This window comes from Pygocentrus nattereri, chromosome 30, assembly GCF_015220715.1.
Source record: "Pygocentrus nattereri isolate fPygNat1 chromosome 30, fPygNat1.pri, whole genome shotgun sequence".
NCBI lineage: Eukaryota > Metazoa > Chordata > Actinopteri > Characiformes > Serrasalmidae > Pygocentrus > Pygocentrus nattereri.
Window position 1 is genome coordinate 3,092,626 of NC_051240.1, and position 22,604 is coordinate 3,115,229.

General features: G+C 40.9%; 1 protein-coding gene across 2 annotated transcripts; it reads left to right on the plus strand.

Annotated features, from left to right (window-relative positions):
- The first annotated feature begins 1,299 nt into the window (after window positions 1-1,299).
- Window positions 1,300-21,623, plus strand: LOC108442182 (killer cell immunoglobulin-like receptor 3DL2). 2 transcript variants are annotated; one of them, XM_017722106.2, is made up of 11 exons: window positions 1,300-2,033; window positions 3,012-3,299; window positions 12,855-13,163; window positions 14,223-14,531; window positions 16,619-16,885; window positions 17,113-17,157; window positions 19,301-19,399; window positions 19,490-19,520; window positions 20,008-20,057; window positions 20,199-20,233; window positions 20,854-21,623. In XM_017722106.2, the coding sequence occupies exons 1-11, from the start codon at window positions 1,967-1,969 to the stop codon at window positions 20,944-20,946; spliced, it is 1,593 nt and encodes a 530-aa protein (XP_017577595.1). In that variant the 5' UTR covers window positions 1,300-1,966; the 3' UTR covers window positions 20,947-21,623. The 2 variants fall into 2 exon arrangements, with proteins under 2 accessions (XP_017577595.1, XP_017577594.1); XM_017722105.2 differs by having other exon boundaries at window positions 1,302-2,033; window positions 19,298-19,399.
- Window positions 21,624-22,604: the final 981 nt, after the last annotated feature.

Below are 22,604 nucleotides of genomic sequence, written 5' to 3' on the forward strand. Positions count from 1 at the left end.
AGGGTTGTCCAAAGGTTTGAAAGAGCTGGGTGTTTGTTTATTTAGGGAAGAGCAGACTTTCACGTGGCTGACATGGGTGTTTAATGAAGTGTAACAGTGTAGAAAACAGGAAGGTGACAACAGTCTGGTCATCTGATGCTGTAAGAATGAAAATATGTTTATGCATGTTCAGCAGGACACTTTTCTGTCAGGATGGTCAGTAGGGGGCAGTACAGCTCTGGATTAACTCAGACTCTCTGAGCTCTCAGGGTTTGGGTTTAAAAATGTAGTTTTGAAATGAGTGTAAAGTTTGAGAGTTGATTTAAATATCAGAGTTACTTTGAAAAGGGAATTGAGGATTCCAGTATTTCATCATCTCTATCATCAGTGTCATCAGCGCCTTACACTCAGTCTTTCTACTTTTTACTCTTTCCTTTTTCTCCTTTTTTGCCTATTTCATTATATAATGTAGCATCATATCATATGATGTAAAATAATATAATGCTGAACATTTTGCTCTACAAATTTTTATTTTAATTGTGCAGATGGACAGTTTGTAATATTAATATTAACCAGATAAAATAGAAAAATGGATGCATGTATAGACTGGTCTAGGTGGACTTACGTGGTGCAGCCCTGATGGTGAAGTTTTGGCTGATTGCGCTGTTGTCATTTTGTCATATAGAATGGATGAATGGATGGATTAATGGATGGATTGCCAAGTGAATGGATGGATGGATGGAGGATGGATGGCTGGTTGGGGAGCTGTATGGATGGATGGATTGTTGGATGGATGGATAGATGGATAGGGAGCTGTATTGTTTGATGGATGGTTGGATTGTTGGATGGAGCGGTGTACTGTTGAATGCAAAGGTGTATTGCTGGATGGAGAGATGTACTGTCGGATGGAGAGATGTACTGTCGGATGGAGAAATGTACTGTTGGATGGAGAGATGTACTGTTGAATGCAAAGGTGTATTGCTGGATGAAGAGATGTACTGTCGGATGGAGAAATGTACTGTTGGATTTAGAGATGTACTGTTGGATGCAAAGGTGTACTGTTGGATGGAGAGATGTACTGTTGGATGGAGAGGTGTATTGTTGGATGGAGAGGTGTACTGTCGGATGAAGAGGTGTACTGTTGGATGGAGAGATGTACTGTTGGATGGAGAGGTGTACTGTTGGATGGAGAGGTGTACTGTCGGATGAAGAGGTGTACTGTTGGATGGAGAGATGTACAGTGGATGGAGAGGTGTACTGTTGGATGGAGAGGTGTACTGTTGGATGGAGAGGTGTACTGTCGGATGAAGAGGTGTACTGTCGGATGGAGAGATGTATTGTTGGATGGAGAGATGTACAGTGGATGGAGAGGTGTATTGTTGGATGGAGAGGTGTATTGTTGGATGGCGAGGTGTACTGTTGGATGGAGAGGTGTATTGTTGGATGGAGAGGTGTACTGTTGGATGGAGAGATGTACTGTCGGATGGAGAGGTGTATTGTTGGATGGAGAGATGTACTGTTGGATGGAGAGGTGTATTGTTGGATGGAGATGTGTACTGTCGGATGGAGAGGTGTACAGTTGGATGGAGAGGTGTACTGTTGGATGGAGAGATGTACTGTTGGATGGAGAGGTGTACTGTTGGATGGAGAGGTGTACTGTTGGATGGAGAAGTTTGTTGCTGAATATAGAGGTGTTCTGTATAGAGCAGCAGGATGTTGATATGAGATGTTGTAATGGAAGGATGTGGATGAGGAAATCAGTGATGACATAACATGCATGATTGTCATTGAGGAGAGGAAGTTTCCTCACAGAGGGCTGTGTGGTCTCAGAGGGAGGGCCTGAAGAACATCTCCCTGCCTTTGTTGGTGTCTTTGTTCACAATTTGCCTTTCAACTTCTCTCTCACTCACACGCACACATCCTCTCTCACTCATACACTGCGCTGTTGTTGGAGTCTCAGTGAAGAGCGTTCTGCTGGTTTTAAAGGATGCCATTGTGTGGATTAGTCTTCACATTTCTGCTTGTTTTCTCTGCTCGGGATCTGCGTGTGTGCGGTGAGTGGCTTTTCAGAATGTTTTAAATACAAAAATATCATGTTTATTCAAAGGAAAAAAATATCACACCTGTAAATATTTGTGCTAATCTTAGTAACAGTGCTGGTTTGGGAAAGGCTATTTTAACAGCTTCTGGAAAAGAAAACTGTACACCAATATTTAATTCTGCTCTTTTTTTACCGAGGATAATACTCTGATTATCATGAAACTGAGTGTTAAAGATAAATGTAGCTTCTTTATCCCAGTATTTTACGTGATTCAATGAAACATACGAAGCCCCTAAGGTGACATTGTGATTTTTTTTTTTTTTTATTATATGTAGCCACAAATTAATATATTGAGGCCACATGGCCACAAGAAACTCAACTCATGGCCTCAATATAGTAATTTGTGGCCTCAGTGTAGTAATTTGTGAATGCAATTTGCCTCAATATATTCATTTGTGGCCTCAATTTATACAGTTTTATATACCGTGGCCTCACTATAGTAGTTTGTGGCCTCAATATATTAATTTGTGGCTTAAATATATTAAACCGAGGCCTCAATAGACTAATCAATATGTTAATTTGTGATTTAAATGTAGCTGTATATATGGTCTCAATATAGTAATTCATAGCGTCAATAGAGTTAATCGTGGCATATATATATATATATATATATATATATATATATATATATATATATATATATACCCCCCGTCTTGACTTTTCATGGTGTTGTTCTGTTTTAAAACATTAGGGTATGAAAAGGTGCTAATATGTACTTTTAAAAACTTACTTAAGGTACACAATTGGACCTTAAAACCACTGTTGTACAGGGAACACTTGTATTGTTTGTACCTTGATGAATGAAAAATATACCTGCACAGAACCTTTATTGGTTCCATAATAAAACGCTCAGCAGTGGCGAGTAGAATGTTCTAGTGTGGAAGTGGACACGTAGCGTAAAGAGTAAAGTGTAAGTGTTGTTGTGGTCCAGGTGTTGGAGTGGACAATCACCCCAGCTCGCCCCCCGCTCCCGAGCTGATCCAGGTGCAGGTCAGCGGTCCCGCCGTGCTGCTGCAGTGCCGGGCCCCAGCAGGCCATGGCGGGCGGCTATTCAAGCTGTACCGCCTGCGGGAGCAGGTGGACATGGTGCAGTCAGAGACGGAGCAGACGCAGGCTGAGTTTCGGGTGCAGGGGCGCGCGGTGGAGCAGGAAAACCACTACTGCTGCCAATATGACAACAGCGCAATCAGCCAATACTTCACCATCAGGGCTGCACCAAGTAAGTCCACCTTTTATATTTATGTTTGATTGATTCATGTGGTTGACTCACTTATCCAGTGCTATTTACAAAATGTGTAAAGAGTGAGAGTAGCTGGTATAAAAGTTCCAGTAGAATCCGCAAGGATTCATCACCTAAAAGAAGGGTAAGATTTTGTTGCTTAAACTGAAAGAAGTGTCATTACTGAGTGAGGAGAGTAAAAACAGACTAAAATATAGTGAGTGTGCGCTGCTGCGAGTCACCCTGTAAAGCCTAAAATGAACATTTAAAAGCCAGAGGCATAAAGTATTTTTAACACTACATTGTATGTCGTAACGTATTAACAGAATTAGGACCAAAATGTTTGTTGTTGTTGTTGTTGTTGTTTTGATTAAACATTAAAAACCAGTAACAACCATCTGACACAAAGACGGTTCTTTGGTAAAGAACATGGTTCTGTATAGAACTCTTTTTTTAAGTGGTTCTATATAACATCAAAAAGGGCTCTTCTGTTGTTACAGGCTTGGCATTGTAACAATAGAATAACTTGAAGAACTCTTGAAGAACCATCTTTTTAAAGAGTGTGGTAGCAAAAGTGTTATGTAGAATCCTTTTGGACAAGGTTCTAGGAAGAAACACCTCCAACGTGAAGAACCTTTCATCATAAAAATCCATTTTCTTTACTAAAGAACCCTTTAAGAACCATCTTTTTAAAAAATAATTGATCACGATAATGATCGTGATATATATATAGTGTCATATTCCCATACCTAATCCAGATGTTCAGTGTTCTGGCGAAGAGGATCGTTATGGAATATATCATGAAAAAAAAACACTTCAATGTCACATATGGAAAAACATGTTGTTTTCAGAAATCATGTGAAGAATCATGTGAAATAACTTGTGATCACATGAAAAAATCTGAAATGACCTGTGATTACGTCACATGCCATCACATATTATTCTCGTCATGTTGCATGTTTTTTTCTTGTGACCGTGTGGTTTTTACACTCGTCAGTTGAAAAGGGAGCGATAGCGTGGTCGTGTTGCATGTGTGAATGTTCTTAAACGGAAGTAGCTTCTGATATTTCACCTTTATAGTCCAGGTGGAGACGATCACATGTAACAGCAAAACCACAGTGGGCCTCTTTATCTGTCTGCGTCTCTCCATACACTGTGTGCACAATTATTAGGCAAGTCTTATTTTTGAGGATTATTTTTATTAATGAGCAGCTACAGCGCTCTCGATTAATCCAAAATGTTAATAAACCTCAAACATGAATGTTTAAGAAAGTAAAAGTGAAGTTTTGGCTTTCTAAGGTGAATATCTATATGTGCACATTTATTGGGAAACTATAATAGTGCAGAATTATTACTCAGCTAAATGAAAAACATTTTCCCATCTCACTTTATTTTCATCTGTTCAAGTGAGAATTATAAACAAACAACTCAAAACTTTCCAATGAACATTTCTGAGAAATAAAAAAAAAATCAGTGCCCAGTATAGCCACCCTTCTCTTCAATAACAGTGATAAGCCTTCCATTCACGGAGTCGGTCAGTTTCTTGATCTGTTGATGATCAACTTTTTGTGCTGCAGCAGCCGCAGCCTCCCAGACCCTGTTCAGAGAGGTGTACTGTTTTCCTTCACTGTAAATCTCCCGTTTAAGAGTTGCCCACAAGTTCTCAGTTGGGTTCAGGTCAGGTGAGGAAGGAGGCCACGTCATAAGTTTTTCATCTTTAACGCCTTTACTGGCGAGACATGCAGAGGAGTACTTGGATGCATGTGATGGAGCATGTCCTGCATAAAAATCATTGTCTTTTTGAAAGATGCAGATCCTTCCTGGACCACTGCTTAAAGAAAGTGTCTTCTAAAAACTGGCAGCAGGCTTGGGAGTTGACTTTGAGCCCATCTTCAACCCGAAAAGGTCCAACCAGCTTAGCTTTAATAATACCAGCCCATACCAGTACCCCACCTCCACCTTGCTGGCGTCTGACTCGAAGTGGAGCTCTGTCCCGTTACTGATCCCGCCCGGGCCCGTCCGTCTGGTCCATCAAGAGTCACTCTCATTTCATCAGTCCATAAAACCTTTGAAAAATCTGTCTTCAGATTCTTCTTGGACCAGTCTAGATGCTTCAGCTGATGTGTTCAGTGGTGGTCAGGTTTCAGCCTTCCTTACCTTGGCCACGTCTCTGAGCGCTGAACATCTTGTACTTCTTGATACTCCAGCTAGGCTGCAGTTCTGGAATATGACAGAACTGGAAGATAAAGGGTTCCTGGTGGCTTCACGCTTGATTCTTCTCAAATCCTTGGCAGTTAATTTGCGTCTTTTTTTCTCAGCACGTTTCTTGCGACCCTGTTGACTATTTGCAACAAAACGTTTGATGGTTCTGTGACCACGCACCAATATCTTAGCAATTTCAAGAGTTCTGCATCCCTCTGAGAGACTTTTGGTAATTTTTAACTCTTCAGAGTCAGTTCAATCTCTTTTTTGGCCCATTTTGCCTAAAGAAAAAAAGCTGCCTACTAATTATGCACACCTTGATATAGGGTGTTGACCTCCTGTGTATCCACAGATACACATCACCTGCTATGCTTAAATCCATTGAGCATTCGAGTTTATCCAGCCTGGAGTTAGAAAATATGCCTAAAAATGATAATATGGTCAAAATACTCACTTGCCTAGTAATTGTGCACACAGTGTATATTACACTGCTGCTCTCTGACATCTGAGGGTATCTCAGGGCTCTAGAGGTTTTGGTGGTAGACAGGAAGAAGGCCATTACTGCTGATGTCTCTCAGTAGAGACTGATGTATGTCCATTTATAGCGCAAAATATCAGTATCTGAACAACACAGAAGTCACCTGTGACAAAGGTTGTTATGCAAAAAAAGGAGCGGATCTTTGTGGGCAGTGTTAGGGACAGGAAGTTTAACACTTCATCACACATTCTACTACGTATTGTGTGAAACAGGATATACTAAAACAAATAGGCACATATTGTCCACCAAGTTTCATGCATCCTAATCAGCCCAATGAAACAGTAGCAACGTTAGCAACTACCAGAACAACTTGCACAGGGACACATTGTATTTCTACATCACAGTAATCCACTCATGGAGCTGCAGTGGTGATCATCTGTTTTTTATGGCTGTTAAGCAAATCCCTTAACTTACGGTAGCTAGCATTGTAGGCTATGACACTCATTTAGCTAGTTAGCAACTCTTTAACAGATGAAACTGCCAAACTTTTTGCTTAGCGCATCAATCAGATGTTTATCTCTGAACTGGCTCTAAATGTAGGTATTGCGATATACACCAAGTCTGTTCTACAGTTTCTCATGAAACAACAGCAAAAGAAAATCTGTTTGTTTCCGTTTTTTTGGCCAGTGGCATAGCAGCTGAGGAAGTGAGAAGATGGAAGGTATAAACAGGGTGGAGTATGAAGCTCTGTTGCTGTGAGAGAGAGAGAGAGTCTGAGCGGAAGCGGGTGCGTCTGTCTTGAGTAATCTCTGCAGGATTTTCTGATTCAGCACCGTCTGTGTATATGTATATTGCTTCGTTTCACATTTTCACTCCCCAAATATAGGTCAAAATATGGGACCAGGCGTGATTGTTTTTACAGTTTCAAAATATATTTGCCACTTTAATTTAGCCTAATTTACTTTTACAGCTTAATATACAATAAAGTGAAACAGCAGTTCTGAGAACCCTGGACACACGCATCTTTTAACCCCCCCAACCCTAACCATAAATAAGCAAGCAAACAAACAAACAAGCAGATAAATAAATATTAGTGTTTATGAATTTTTTTACTTTTGAGAATAGAAAAAACTGTGCAACATTCTGTTGTGTCCCCATCATGAAAATTTGATAAGCTTGATAAGACATAAAATTAATATGTCTGAATATAAACTTTTAATCATTATATCTTTTCATTTTCCTTTAAGTCATAATGTAGAGCCTGAAATAGTCCAACACGCACGGAAGGCTAAACGCTAACACAACCATCGCACACCGCCTAAAACATCCAAAAACGACAAAACGTGTCAGTTGATAAAAATATAACAGACCTTTTTTTTTCATTTAATTCGTGTATTTAGTCATGTCCACATATTCCATCAAATTGCGTCAAATTCCATGTTTGTGTACATTTTAATGCGCAATGGGGGTTTAAAATTTGGGAAAAAATGAATTATAAACAGAATTTTGCACAGTTTCAAATTTTTCCCTCAATATGTTCATCTCAGTAAATAAACAGTAACTGTGTATTGAAATGTGCTCTCCGTTCTCAGTACACTCTCAGAAATAAAGGGGCTAAAGTGTCACTGGGGCAGTCCGCCTCTTGTCACAGGGGTGGAGCCCTCAGGGGTACATCTCCTCTCCTTTATTCAGGGAACATAATTGTACCATAATCCACTGAAATGATGTTTTCTAAATTGTATTGACTCCACACACCCTGTCTCGTCTCCAGGCTTTTTTATATTGTTATAAACATGAAAACATACTTTTATTATTATTTAAGGATCACACTCAGACCTTGAAACCACTGTTGTGCCTTTGAGGGAACATTTACATTGGTGGTACCTTGATGAACAAGAAATGTACTTGCGTAGTGCCTTTATTTCTAACAGTGCAGGAGGAGGAATTCGTGCCCAAATGAAAAAGTCACGCCAGTAAAGAGGTGAAAAGATGTTAAACTAGTGTAATAGAGGGTTTGTTTCTCTTTCTAGCTCGTGTTCTGCATCTCAGTAGCCAATCCGATTGAACACATTCCAATTACAGATTCAGACTGAGGTGCACAATCTTTATGCACAATCTCATGCATATCATCTTATTCAACAATCTGATGGAAAATCCTTGTTTACATTCTCACTACAAGTAATTTGATGCAAAATGATGCGCATGCGTGGAGTAGCGCTTAAACGTTACCATGACAGTGAACATCATGTGAGGTCCAGTCAGTGTAAGATGAGTTTCCAGTTAGTAACGGATGATTAGGTTGCATGTAAACGTGATTACAATGGAACAGCAATGTATGTGTGCACTGCCTTTCACATTTTTCCACTGCAGTGACTGTTTTTCAAACTGACACTAATTCCCCTCCATACACTCTGCAGAGGACGTGTTGACTTATTCACACTTAAAAAATCAACATGCTTCCAGGGACCCGATTCACAAAAGTGTACCTAAGAAAAACTTGTGAAGAGTCTTGAAACAAACATTAAGGAGTTCATAAATGGTCCTCATTCTCCAACATCTTCCTGAATTGCTTAAGGAACCACCTCAATTGGAAGGTTGCTGGTTCGATCCCCTGAGCCGATAGTATATGACTGAAGTGCTCTTGAGCAAGGCACGAAACCTCCAACTGATAAATTCTAAGTCAAACCTTATCATTTCTTATCATTTCTTACAGACAGGGTGAGACTGTCATAAGGTGAAGAACATATCAAAGAACTTGTTTCTTGAAATTGTGTAAAGAAAATTCTTTAAAAATTTTGAAGAATAACTTCTCAACTTTTCTCTTAAGTACACACTTACAAATGGTTATTTAAGGGTTTTTTAGTAAAGAAATGGTTCTACATAGAACCATAGAACCATGAACACACAAAGAACACTGCTTATGATTAAATGGTTCTCTGCATGGTAAAATAGTTCTTCAGATTGATGGGGACTGTGTTGGTTTTATATGGCACCAAAAAGCGTTCTGCTATTGTGAAGATGTCAATCTTATAACAGTAGAAGAACTCTTATTGGTGCTGTACAGAACCTTTTTGACAAAGGTTCTATATAGAACCATCTAGAGCATGTTCTCCATCAATTTGAAGGATGCTTTTACAATTCATGGTTCTATGGAGAACCATTTTCTTCATTACAGAATCCTCGAAGAGCCATCATTTTTGTGTGCTTAGTGAAAAAGGCAAATTGCAGAAAATTTCTTTTCTCAAGACACTTTTGTAAATCCACTGATTTTCACCGGTGTTTCAGGTCATGGCAGCATGTTCAGTGCTGATCAGTAGTTGACAGTTAGTCACGACCACAAAAAGCGCTTTGTAACATCCTGCCGAGCGCTGAAACTTCAACCATTCAAACCAAAGAGGCCTCCACACCCTCCTCACCACCCACACACCTCTCTCACTACACCACATCTTCATTTCACTCTGAAATATATCACCAATGACATACAATCCTTTCAAAAACATGATGGATAGAAACAAACAGAAAAGTTGTGAGTTATAAGTTTATTTTCAAGTCAAAACAGCCATCAAATTCAAGTTGTTAATTTCCCAAGAGATCTGTGCAGATTAGATGTAAAATAATCCAACTGACAAAACTGCAGTTCAAAAATGGATTGAAAGCTACAGAGAAAGTGTGACTCCTAACAACCACCTGGAATACCTGGGAATCACCAAAACTGTCCCCGTCAGATAAACAGCACTTATAGCTTTCATCTGTATGGTCTTTCCTCTCTGCTCCCCCTCATAACTGCCATTATTCATTCCTCACTCACTGGTGGAATTGTTCCTACACCCTTCAAAACGGCTGCTATCACTCCTATTCTGAAAAAACCTGGCTCAGACCCCAACAACTTTAATAACCTTCGCCCGATTTCTAACCTCCCTTTAATTTCCAAAACACTTGAAAAAGTTATTGCTACTCAAATTCATTCCTACCTATCCCAAAATTGTCTCTATGAACAATTCCAGTCTGGTTTTCGCCCCTCCATAGCACAGAAACTGCTCTTCTTAAAATCACTAATGACCTTCTCATGGCAGCTGATTCTGGTTTATTTTCCATTCTCATTCTTCTTGATCTGAGCACAGCCTTCGACACTATTTCTCATACTATCCTCCTTAACAGACTATCTTCCATTGGCATTAATCATATCGCACTCGACTGGTTTCATTCCTATCTCTCAGGCCGCACTCAGTTCATTCAACTAAAATCTTTCAGGTCTCAGTCTTCCCCTGTTTTTTCTGGTGTACCCCAGGGTTCTGTCCTGGGGCCCCTACTTTTCATCATTTACCTTCTGCCCCTTGGCAATATTTTTCGCTCTTTCGACATCCATTTCCACTGCTATGCAGATGACACCCAGCTCTATCTATCTAGTAATCTAGTATCAAGTACTTTGTTCCCGCCCTCTTCCCTTTCCAACTGTTTATCTGAAATAAAATCCTGGTTCACCTCTAATTTCCTAAAACTTAACAGTGATAAAACTGAAATTTTGCTTTGTGGTTCCAAATCCACATTATCGAAAATGGATATTTCCTCTATCCAAATTGACAGTACATTGGTCTCCCCCTCACCTCAGGTTAAGAGCTTGGGTGTCATCTTAGATAACTGTTTATCTTTCCGCTCTCACATTAGTAATGTAACCCAGTCTGCGTATTTCCATCTGCGTATCATCAATCGTCTACGCCCTTCCCTCACCCCCCATACTGCATCTATTCTAGTTCATAGTCTTGTTACATCCCGCATTGACTACTGTAATTCTCTTCTCTTTGGCCTTCCTCATAAATCCCTCCATAAGCTTCAGCTGGTTCAGAATGCAGCTGCCCGTATTATCACTAAAACTCCTTCATTCCATCACATTACACCTGTACTTCAACAGCTCCACTGGCTCCCTGTTAAATATAGGATCGAATACAAAATTCTCCTCCACACATTTAAGGCCATACATAATCTTGCCCCCCCCTTAACTGTCAAATCTTCTCCAAATCGAAACTTCTAACCGCTCGCTCAGATCCTCCTCTTCCATTCATCTCTCTGTACCTTCTGCTCGTCTGAGTACCATGGGGTGCAGAGCTTTCAGCCGCTCTGCTCCCAAACTCTGGAACTCCCTCCCATCTGACATCCATAACATTGACTCTTTTCCTCTTTTCAAATCTAGTTTTAAAACTCACCTGTTCAAAATAGCCTACTCTCTCTGTTGATGTTGTTTATATATATATAAACCCTACATTTTGTACAGTGTCCTTGAGTGTCGAGAAAGGCGCTTTTAAATTGAATATATTATTTTTATTATTATTATTATTATTATTATTATCTCTGAGAGAGAGGAGAAAATCAAGCTGCTTCAGATCTGAAAACATTCACAGGTGTTTCTGTCCATCCTTCCACTGTGAGAAGACAGCTCAGTGCTATGGGTCTGAAAGGATGTGTAGCTGTTCAAGCAGCTAAGCAGTTGCTTAGCATTCATACAGAATGATTTGGGTTTGTATTACAAATCCTTAAAATTTATGTGTAGGAAAAATGCTCTTAAACTGTGCTGGTATGTATGTAAAGCATTGTGTGTTTTTATGTATATTTTTAATTTTAATTAATTATTCATTTTATTGTTTTTTTCAACCTTGTGGTTAGTTTTATATAGGTTTTTTTACTCTGTTAATACGAATTGAACAGGTTTGCTGCTCTGTTAATCAAATTTGCTGTACAAATGATAAAGCAAAGCAATGTAAATGTAAAGTCAAGCCACCTTAATTCTGATAGCACATTTAAAAGACAGTGTCGGCCAAAGTGCTGCTCAGTTAAACCAATGAAAATAACCACTGCTAACTAATCAAAACTACACAATGCATGGAACAAGGAAAAGAAAAAACAAGATGTACACAAATAAATCAGATAATAAAACAAAATAAAACACACATTGGCAAGACAAAACAGATACTGAGTGCATAATCATTAAATGCCTGAGAAACTAGATGGGTTTTTAGATTTAATTTAAAAGCTATTTATTGTGGGGGTTTCCTTTATGAAAAGCTGAAGACTGTTGCTGAGTCTTGGGGCAGCTTCAGAAAAGGCCCTGTTCACCTTTTAACCACATCCAAGAGCGTGGAATGGCTATGAGCGCCTGGTTAGAAGATCATAGGACTCAGTCCAAGCCATGCAATGCTTTAATAAATTTTAATTAAAATCTATATTTTAATCATAACCAGTGCAATGATGCAAGTACAGGGGCAATGCTTCCCTCATGTTTTATACTCTACCATTCTTCTTTTAACCATTGTAAGGTGTCCTTGAGTGCTTTGAAAGGCGCCATTACTAAATAAAATGTATTATTATTATTATTATTATGTTGATACCAGTCAGGCGCCGCGGCTGCATTTTACACCAGCTGCAGACATGACAAGCTTGACTGACAAATTCACAAGTACTCAAGTTGCAATAGTCAAAACGAGAGGAAATAAAAGCATGAATAATTCAAAAACAATAGCTGAATCAAAAACAATACCAAGATTTTTTACGTGGCTTTGTATGTAAGAAAATAAAATAATAAGATTTTTCTCATGTTAGAACCCTTTATGCACTGCTTGAATACAAAAAAACATTGAAACTTCAGTTTTAGATTTAGTTGTTGAGGCTTATGTGTAATTTTCTGTTTAATATCAGATTTTTTCCTGACCCTGAAACATTTGCAATACCTACTCAAAGCCTGTTTATACAGGGAATTATTTAAATAAATGTTCTCTTTTCAGTGCTGTAAACTATTCTTCGTTCTCCTGTAGAAAAAGACGTGTGTGAATTTTTCTGTCCAAGTAGTTCACTGTAAACTAACTCACTCTCATTCCTCACTGCAGGCCCCATTACACCACCTCACCTGTCAGTGAAGCCCCCTGCTGGTGATGTTCTACCTGGTAAGGTCCTGGACTTCCACTGCCAGGCTCCATCCCCCTCTCCAGGTAACCCTCCCCTGATCTTTCTACTGATGAGGCGGCTGTCAGAGGCAGATTCAGATCAGGAGGTGGGCCGATCCACTGACCCCTACTTCAGGGTGGGTCCAGTCAGCCAGGCGGACAGCGGCACATACACCTGCATATACCAACTCACCCTGCCAGAGGGGGTCCAAATATCTGCCCCCAGTCCACCCGTCTCCATCAAAATTACAGGTGAATAACAAATTCAGTTTTACTTCCATTCTGACTTAATCACTTTAGTCCAAATTCTAACACTAAGCAGGGTTTAGAATTTTCTTGGCTACAGTTGGTTCACGCAGAATTTTGCCAGCCACGGTCAGGTTCAGACAGGATTTGTGGGCTGCAGTCGGGTTCAGTCAGAATTTTGTCGGCTACAGTCGGGTTCAGACAGAATTTAGTCGGCTACAGTCGGGTTCAGACAGAATTTAGTCGGCTACAGTCAGATTCAGACAGAATTTAGTCAGCTACAGTCGGGTTCAGACAGAATTTAGTCGGCTACAGTCAGATTCAGACAGAATTTAGTCAGCTACAGTCGGGTTCAGACAGAATTTAGTCGGCTACAGTCAGATTCAGACAGAATTTAGTCGGCTACAGTCGGGTTCAGACAGAATTTGTGGGCTGCAGTCAGGTTCAGACAGAATTTTGTCGGCTACAGTCGGGTTCAGACAGGATTTGTGGGCTGCAGTCAGGTTCAGACAGAATTTTGTCGGCTACAGTCGGATTCAGACAGAATTTAGTCGGCTACAGTCAGATTCAGACAGAATTTAGTCGGCTACAGTCGGATTCAGACAGAATTTAGTCGGCTACAGTCAGATTCAGACAGAATTTAGTCGGCTACAGTCAGATTCAGACAGAATTTTGTCGGCTACAGTCGGATTCAGACAGAATTTAGTCGGCTACAGTCGGATTCAGACAGAATTTAGTCGGCTACAGTCGGGTTCAGACAGAATTTAGTCGGCTACCGTCAGGGTCAGACAGAATTTAGTCGGCTACAGTCGGGTTCAGACAGAATTTAGTCAGCTACAGTCGGGTTGAGACAGAATTTAGTCGGCTACAGTCGGGTTCAGATAGAATTTAGTCGGCTCCAGTTGGGTTCAGACAGAATTTAGTTTATACAGGAAATTAGGTAAATAAATGTTCTCTTTTCAGTGCTGTAAACTATTCTTCGTTCTCCTGTAGAAAAGGACGTCTGTGAATTTTTCTGTCCAAGTAGTTCACTGTAAACTAACTCACTCTCATTCCTCACTGCAGGCCCCATTACACCTCCTCACCTGTCAGTGACGCCCCCTGCAGGTCATGTTCTACCTGATAAGGTCCTGGACTTCCACTGCCAGGCTCCATCCCCCTCTCCAGGTAACCCTCCCCCGATCTTTCTACTGATGAGGCGGCTGTCAGGGGCAGATTCAGATCAGGAGGTGGGCCGATCCTCTGACCCCAACTTCAGGGTGGGTCCAGTCAGCCAGGCGGACAGCGGCACGTACACCTGCATATACCAACTTAACCTACCAGAGGGGGTCCAAATGTCTGCCTCCAGTCCACCCGTCTCCATCAAAATTACAGGTGAATAACAAATTCAGTTTTACTTCCATTCTGACTTAATCACTTTAGTCCAAATTCTAACACAGCAGTACTGCAGTACTAGACTGACTCTAGTCACTGCTTGGTATAAAGCAGGGTTTAGAAGTTTCTTGGCTACAGTTAGTTCACGCAGAATTTTGTGGGTTACAGTTGGATTCAGACAGAATTTTGTGGGCCACAGTCGGGTTCAGACAGAATTTAGTCGGCCACAGTCGGGTTGAGACAGAATTTAGTCGGCCACAGTCGGATTCAGACAGAATTTAATCGGCCACAGTTGGGTTCAGACAGAATTTTGTGGGTCACAGTCAGGTTCAGACAGAATTTAGTCGGCCACAGTCGGGTTGAGACAGAATTTAGTCGGCCACAGTCGGATTCAGACAGAATTTAGTTGGCCACAGTTGGGTTCAGACAGAATTTAGTCGGCCACAGTTGGATTCAGACAGAGTTTAGTCGGCCACAGTTGGGTTCAGACAGAATTTTGCTGGCTACAGTTGGGTTCAGATAGAATTTTGCTGGCTACAGTCGGGTTCAGACAGAATTTTGCTGGCTACAGTCGGGTTCAGACAGAATTTTGCTGGCTACAGTTGGGTTCAGATAGAATTTTGACGACTCCAGTCGGATTCAGACAGAATTTAGTCGGCTACAGTCGGGTTCTGACAGAATTTTTTGGGCCACAGTTGGGTTCAGACAGAATTTTGATGGCTCCAGTCGGATTCAGACAGAATTTAGTCGGCCACAGTTGGGTTCAGACAGAATTTTGCTGGCTACAGTTGGGTTCAGATAGAATTTTCTCGGCCACAGTTGGGTTGAGACAGAATTTAGTCGGCTACAGTCGGGTTCAGACAGAATTTTTTGGGCCACAGTTGGGTTCAGACAGAATTTTGATGGCTCCAGTCGGATTCAGACAGAATTTTGCGGGCTGCAGTTGGGTTCAGACAGAATTTTGACGGCTCCAGTCGGATTCAGACAGAATTTTGCGGGCCACAGTTGGATTCAGACAGAAGTTCATGGGCTGCAGACGGGTTCAGACAGAATTTTGTGAGCTTTGTTGGGTTCTGACAGAATTTTGTGGGCTGCATTCGGGTTCAGACAGAATTTAAATGGCTACACTGACTCAAACACTTCAGTCCAAATTCTTTCACACTAAGGCCCAATCCCATTTCTTCTTTTTACCCCTACCGCCTGTTTTCGTGGGTCACCCTAACCCCTCGGAACTCAGTTACAAGGGTAGTGGTTGAAATCTTGCCCTATGAAATGAGACAACCCTCTAAAAAAAAAATTAACATACTCTGTAGGCGACCCGGCCCGTCTTCAGTGATGGCAGAGAAGGGAAAGGTTCAGCTCCTCACTGCTGGGCTTTATTTACAGTTAGAGCATCTTATGCTTTTAAAGAGAGGGAACAATTATTTATTAATGCCCATTGTTAATTCTTTGGTGATACGAAGCTGAAGTCAGCTATTCACCAGCTACTTGTTTGAATTTTCCCGTTCCACCTTAAATGGTGCAGCAGTTACATTCTGGTGCTTCAGGCATCAGTACTGCTGAAATATTTAGGGTGGAACGGGAAAGTTATCCAGCTAGCTACAGAGATATTAGCATGCTTTTTTATGCTTGTTATGAAGAAAAGGACCATAATACATTGAAACGGCATTAAACTAAGATAATACAATAATTATTGTAATTTTTTAACAGAGAAAATACTTACAGTTGTGGCTTTCTTTGGTTGCTCGCACAGCTGTCTTGCCGGTTTTTTCTCTTCTCATAACACTCCATTTGGCATGTGCCTCCAAAAAACCTCCGTCTGGAGGGCCATGTAGCCCTAACACTTCGCCCTACCCCTCTATCTCAACAAAAATTGGGACACCGTAACCCTAGACCTGAACATGCAAAACAGAGGGCTAAGGGCTAAGTGGTAAGGGCAAGGGGTGAAATGGGACTGGGCCTAACACTAACTGCAGTACCGCAGTGACTCTACTGCCTGGTCGGTTCAGACAGAATTTTGTCAGCTACCTTCAGATTCAGACAGTTTTGTCAGGCATGAACATCTGATTGTGTTTGTGTTTCCACAGCTCATCTTCCGGCTCCGCTACTGTCTTCCAGTCATGAAGATATGTTACTGTGCACGGGTTCACCTTCATACCCCGGAGCTCATTTCTCCCTCTACCACCAGGGGGCAAAAATTCCTATAGAAACTCAACAAGCACTGGTGGTCAAGCACAGTGCCCAATTTGCTGTGAAGGCAGAGGGTTGGTACCAGTGCCAGTACAGCGTCCTGCTGGGCACAGTTTGGGCACACTCTGAACGCAGCTCCGCTTTAAAACTACCCTGCACTACAGGTGTGTCTGTTTGTATGAGTATGTGTGCGCTGAAGTTCACTATGAGAGGACCTTATTGTTGAATATGAAACTTATCCCCAGATATAGTGTTTCCACACTTACACTCATGCTGACAAAGTTTTTTCATAAGTTAAACAACATTATGCTAAATCTGGATGGAATTAATTGGAGATGATTCCAGATTGTGTAAATGAAACCTTACCTGTCTTACCTGTTCTGTGTTTCAGGATCACCTTCCTGTAGCCCCAGTGGTTACACCCCACCTCCCACAGGTAACATACCCTGTCATCCATTATTTCAAATCTGAGAACAATCACATAAATTAAGTTTGCTCACCTGGATAGCAAGTAAATGAAAGCAATGCATGATTTTAAGTCCATTGATCATTAAATGTGCCCTGTGATGGACTGGCGACCTGTCCAGGGTGTATCCTGCCTTCCGCCTGAAGACTGCTGGGATAGGCTCCAGCATCCCCCGCCAACCCTGACGGAGAAGCGGCTTAGAAAATGGATGGATGGATAATCCATTAAATGTCAAGAAAGCTTTACCAATTTCTAAATGTTAAACAGTGTTGATAACCAGGAGAGAGTAGCTGGTTAGCTTTAACTTGGTTGGCATCCTGCCAGCTCTGCTCACCACAGACAGCCCAGTACAGGTTGATATGACTAACTGGTGCTCTGCTATCACAAGTGTAGATAACAGCGGGTTCATGGTGCTTTAAGTTGTAGCCTGCTAGTCTAAACTAATGCGAGCGTATGGTGCTTCCCACCACAGTATGGGCTTTAAACCGATGTTTAAAAACACTGGTTTAAAGGGTAAGACTCAAATCTGAGAGCTCAAATTCAAATCTCTGTTGTTGAAATGAAAGAAAGATAAAACAAATATGTTTCTTCTGTGGTACTTTGAGCTTTATCCTGCTGGGATTGCGCCTGCTAATGTATTTAGCCAGCTACACGTTCCACCCACTGCAGTACAGGATTAGTTTCAGTAAACTTTTAAAAATAATAAATAAGAATCTGAGAGCACGCCGAAAGACTGGCACTGGAGTAACAGATGAAATCACGTGTTGTGGCAGGTGCTGTGTGTGTAGCTATTATCCAATTAGCAGATAGAAAAAGAAAGCATAACCGATCTCAATTCCTCACCACTGCGGAACAGCACAGTATGGCCCTGAGAACTTTTTGGCTGTACAGTGGAAAAAAGGCCATTCTGAACTGTATAAAATTCTAAAGCACTGAATGGCATTTTTTTGCATCCTGTGGCACCACACAGAACCAGAACTAAGCAACAGATGGCACCACATAGAACAACATAGCACCGGGTAGCATCACAGCACCATGTAGTACCACACAACACCACATAGAACAAGCAAAATGCAGTTTAACCAGGGGCATCTAAACCTTTGCAGACAACTGTTGCACTACATTGCAGTACCACCAAACAACACACAGTACCACATGGCACCACATAGATCCCCAAATAGCACCACATATACCCACATAGTATCACACAGCACCACATAGTGTCCCACAGCACCACATAGATTTACGTCATATCTCATATCACCACATAGCACCACTTAGTACCAAATAGCACCACACAGGTCCATATAGATTCACATAGTATCACATGGCACCACACAGGTCCACATAGATTCACATAGTATCACATGGCACCACACAGGTCCACATAGATTCACATAGTATCACATGGCACCACACAGGTCCACCTAGATTCACATAGTATCACATGGCACCACACAGGTCCACCTAGATTCACATAGTATCACATGGCACCACACAGTTTCACATAGATTCACATAGTATCACATGGCACCACACAGTTCCACCTAGATTCACATAGTATCACATGGCACCACACAGTTCCACCTAGATTCACATAGTATCACATGGCACCACACAGTTTCACATAGATTCACATAGTATCACATGGCACCACACAGTTTCACATAGATTCACATAGTATCACATGGCACCACACAGGTCCACCTAGATTCACATAGTATCACATGGCACCACACAGGTCCACATAGATTCACATAGTATCACATGGCACCACACAGGTCCACATAGATTCACATAGTATCACATGGCACCACACAGGTCCACATAGATTCACATAGTATCACATGGCACCACACAGGTCCACATAGATTCACATAGTATCACATGGCAACATGTAGTACCACATAGATTCACACTGTGTCTCGTAGCACTACATAGCACCACATCATACCGCATAACACCCCTTAGCACCACACAGCACCCCATAACACCCCATACCACCACACAGCACCAATAACACCCCATTGCACCCCCCAGTACCACATATACTCAGCACCATGTAGCAGTTTTTTTTCTGACTGGCCCATGGGGGCGCTGTTCTCTCCAGCAGGAGGTAAGGTGGACCTGGCTCTGATAATTGGTTCCGTCTCGGCCGCGCTGCTGTTCCTGCTGGTGCTGATCATTCTAGGCTTTGCTGTACACAAACACGGTGTGTTCACACTCACACTCAAAAGGTTCTGGAGTCTCTCTGGTTCTGTAGCCACCTCAGTAACTTTTCTTTCTCTCCTCTTTTCTACAGCTAAAGCAGCAGCAGCAAAAAGGAGACAGAGGTGAGAACAGCCTGATCTGCAATCAGTACAATTTATATGAAAGTGTTTTTAAAACAGACTCATTAAGAACAGACATTCATGATCAGAGCCTTATTGATGAAATCGTGAGGCTGTATCAACACAGGAAATGCTCCAAAATAGAGTGTCTGGACCTGATAACCAACAATTAACACCTTACTGTGGCCAATGCAATCATAAAGCAGTAATTCATTTGCGTTTAACTGATTATTTAATGTTTTACATTGCTTTAAGTTGATGTGTTACATCATTTAATAGATACTCTTTAAGTTATCAGTTGTAATTATCAGCTCTAATCTCAACGTTTTTCCATTTATTGGCAAATAATATCAGCCACCAATATATTGTGCATACCTAGCCTGCTTTCCTTTTATTGTCTTCCACGGTGACTAGTAGAAGCGGTCAGCTTTAAAGTGTCCCGCATGTCTTTCATTGCTTTGTCTAATCAGTTGAACGTTTCTCCGCACAGTGAGCAGGACACGTTCTGGAAGCAGTTTTACTTCAAAGACCACATCGTAGGTCAGTGTATCCTGGATTCTTATATATTCTCCCCTCTGTGACCTTTTCGATCAGCTGCTCTGACTCATAGATGTTACATGTAACATGTTCCATATTTTTTTTAACATATTTAACATAAATTAAACATATTTTGTTTTGCAGATCTCACACTACAGAGAATCAACACCAGCCCAGCGGTATTGTTCAACACCAACTCTGAAACAAACTCTAGAATACTGTACAGTAAAGTTCAGGACAATGCAGTTCAGTACAGTTCAGTACAATACAGTACAATACCGTGTAATTCAGTACAGTTCAGTTAAGTACTTTGCAGTACAGTACAGCTTAGTGCAATATAGTTTAGTACAGTGCAGCTCAGTACAGCACAGTTTAATACAGGTCAGTATATTACAGTATGGTACAGTTCAGTACAGATCAGTTCAGTTTATTACAGTTTAGTACAGTTCAGTACATTACAGTATGGTACAGTTCAGTACATTACAATGTGATGCAGTTCAATACAGTTCAGTTCAGTACAATTTAATACGGTTTAGTACAGTTCAGCACAGTACAGTTCAGTACAGTATGCATGTTTACTGGATGAGAAAGTATTATTTATTATTCATTAACAACCAATAATAATTATTAATTTGAACTCTGAGGGTTCACACTTCAATTCTTTGTTGAATTATACTGAATCATTCATAGTAGTTGGTGAACAATTTACAGTAGATACTGAACAAGTTTGAGGTTAATTAACTATTTAAATCATTTAATGAATTCAGCTAATTATATGTGGTTAATTCTGTATTTACAGGAGTTTTCTGGAGCAGGAAATGAACGAATTTCAGTTTCGGAGCCAATCTACGACTGTCCATTCAGCACATTCAACGGTCCTTTAGATAAATGAGTCAGCGTGTCTCTCTGTGAGAACGGCGAGGTGTGTTTATGGACAGATCCACCTGACCAGCCTCCATTGAAGACCATTACAGGTGTGCAGCTCACCTTAGTGCTGCAGTGGGCGGGGCATGCAGATGGTGTGGCTGATCAGAGACGTGAAGGTATTTGGTTTGCACTGAACTCTGCCAGGTCGTCACTTTAGTTTCAGGTCTACTGGCGGCTAAACACACTTTTTCGTACGTAATACCAAACCACATTCAAACCCTGAGTGAAGAATCCCACAGCCGTGTCAGCAGAATCCAGATTTACTCAGATCAGTTACACCTTATTTTTATTATAGAAGTGCAGTCAAATTAAAATGCTTATTAGAAAATGCTAATTCAATATTTGCAATTGCATTTCAGCATAATTTGAGAGATCTTTCTATTTCACTTGCAAAGTCTTATGCTTACATTTTTATGTATAATGTAGGAAAATCTAAGCTATGGGTTACAGATGTTCTAAAAAAAGTGGCTGATGTTTGAGGATTAATATTATAGTATTATATTTTATGTATTTTATGGTATTTGCTCACTTTTTGTTCAAAATTGAGCTTATGCATTATTGTATTGAACTGTGTTTATAAAAGCCAAAAAAGGTTATTTTTACATGTAAATAAGGCTAAATTAAATTAAGATTGTTTAAACAGTGGAGTCTGATATTTCATTCACACCACACACACAAACTCTTTCCACATCAACTTAAAAACTGAAGGAAACACATTTAAGTAATAAAACAAAGTTGTAACGTCCGCTGTTACATAGTCTCTGTGTGTAGTTCTCTTTTTGTTTTTATGGCTTTTTGAGGGTTTGACTGTACCCACATTGAGGAAAGCACGAACTTTAAAAGCACTGAAACCAAAAACATGTTCATCAGTTACCTTTCCTAAGTGCAGTGATGTAACGCTCAGCCTGTCTGAGTAACAGTCGTGCTGAACTGTGTGTTTTATAGTGAGACAGCTGCTGGCCGTTTCTCTCAGTTTCAGTTTTAGTGTGATTTTACCGAGATTACACTTTGTTTAACTGAGTCGCTCAACTGATTTGTCAGCATGTCTGTTCTTTTTGAGAGGTACACTGTTATAGCTATAGCTATAGATGTTTTAGCTGTGAAGCTTGTTTTAACTTTAGCTAGCTGTGGCTTGCTAATATCACAGGATAGTTAATGTTTATTATTTATTATTCTTTATTATTATTATTACCTATAACACCACATTAAAGGGTTTTACACACACACACACACGCGCACACCCACACACACACACACACCTTCCACGCCACTTATCCTTCTGGGTGTTGGCGGGGGGACTGGAACCTATCCCAGCAGTCACTGGGTGGAATGCAGGACACACCTTGGGCTGTGATGGGACAGCGCTATTCACTGCGCCGCCATGCTGCCTAAAGGGTTATAGTTAAGGTCTGTAGTTAAATTGTAGCTTTCTCTTTCTGTGAATAGTTATAGCTTCCATGACCTAAAGCTAGCTTTACTTCATCTAGTTAGCTTACTCTGTCTGCAGTTAGCTTAGACTATCTGTGACTAGTTATCTTACTGTGTTAGATCACTCGGTCTGTAGTTAGCGTACTCTTTCTGTCTGTGGTTAGTCCACTCTGTCTGTGGTTTGTCCACTCTGTC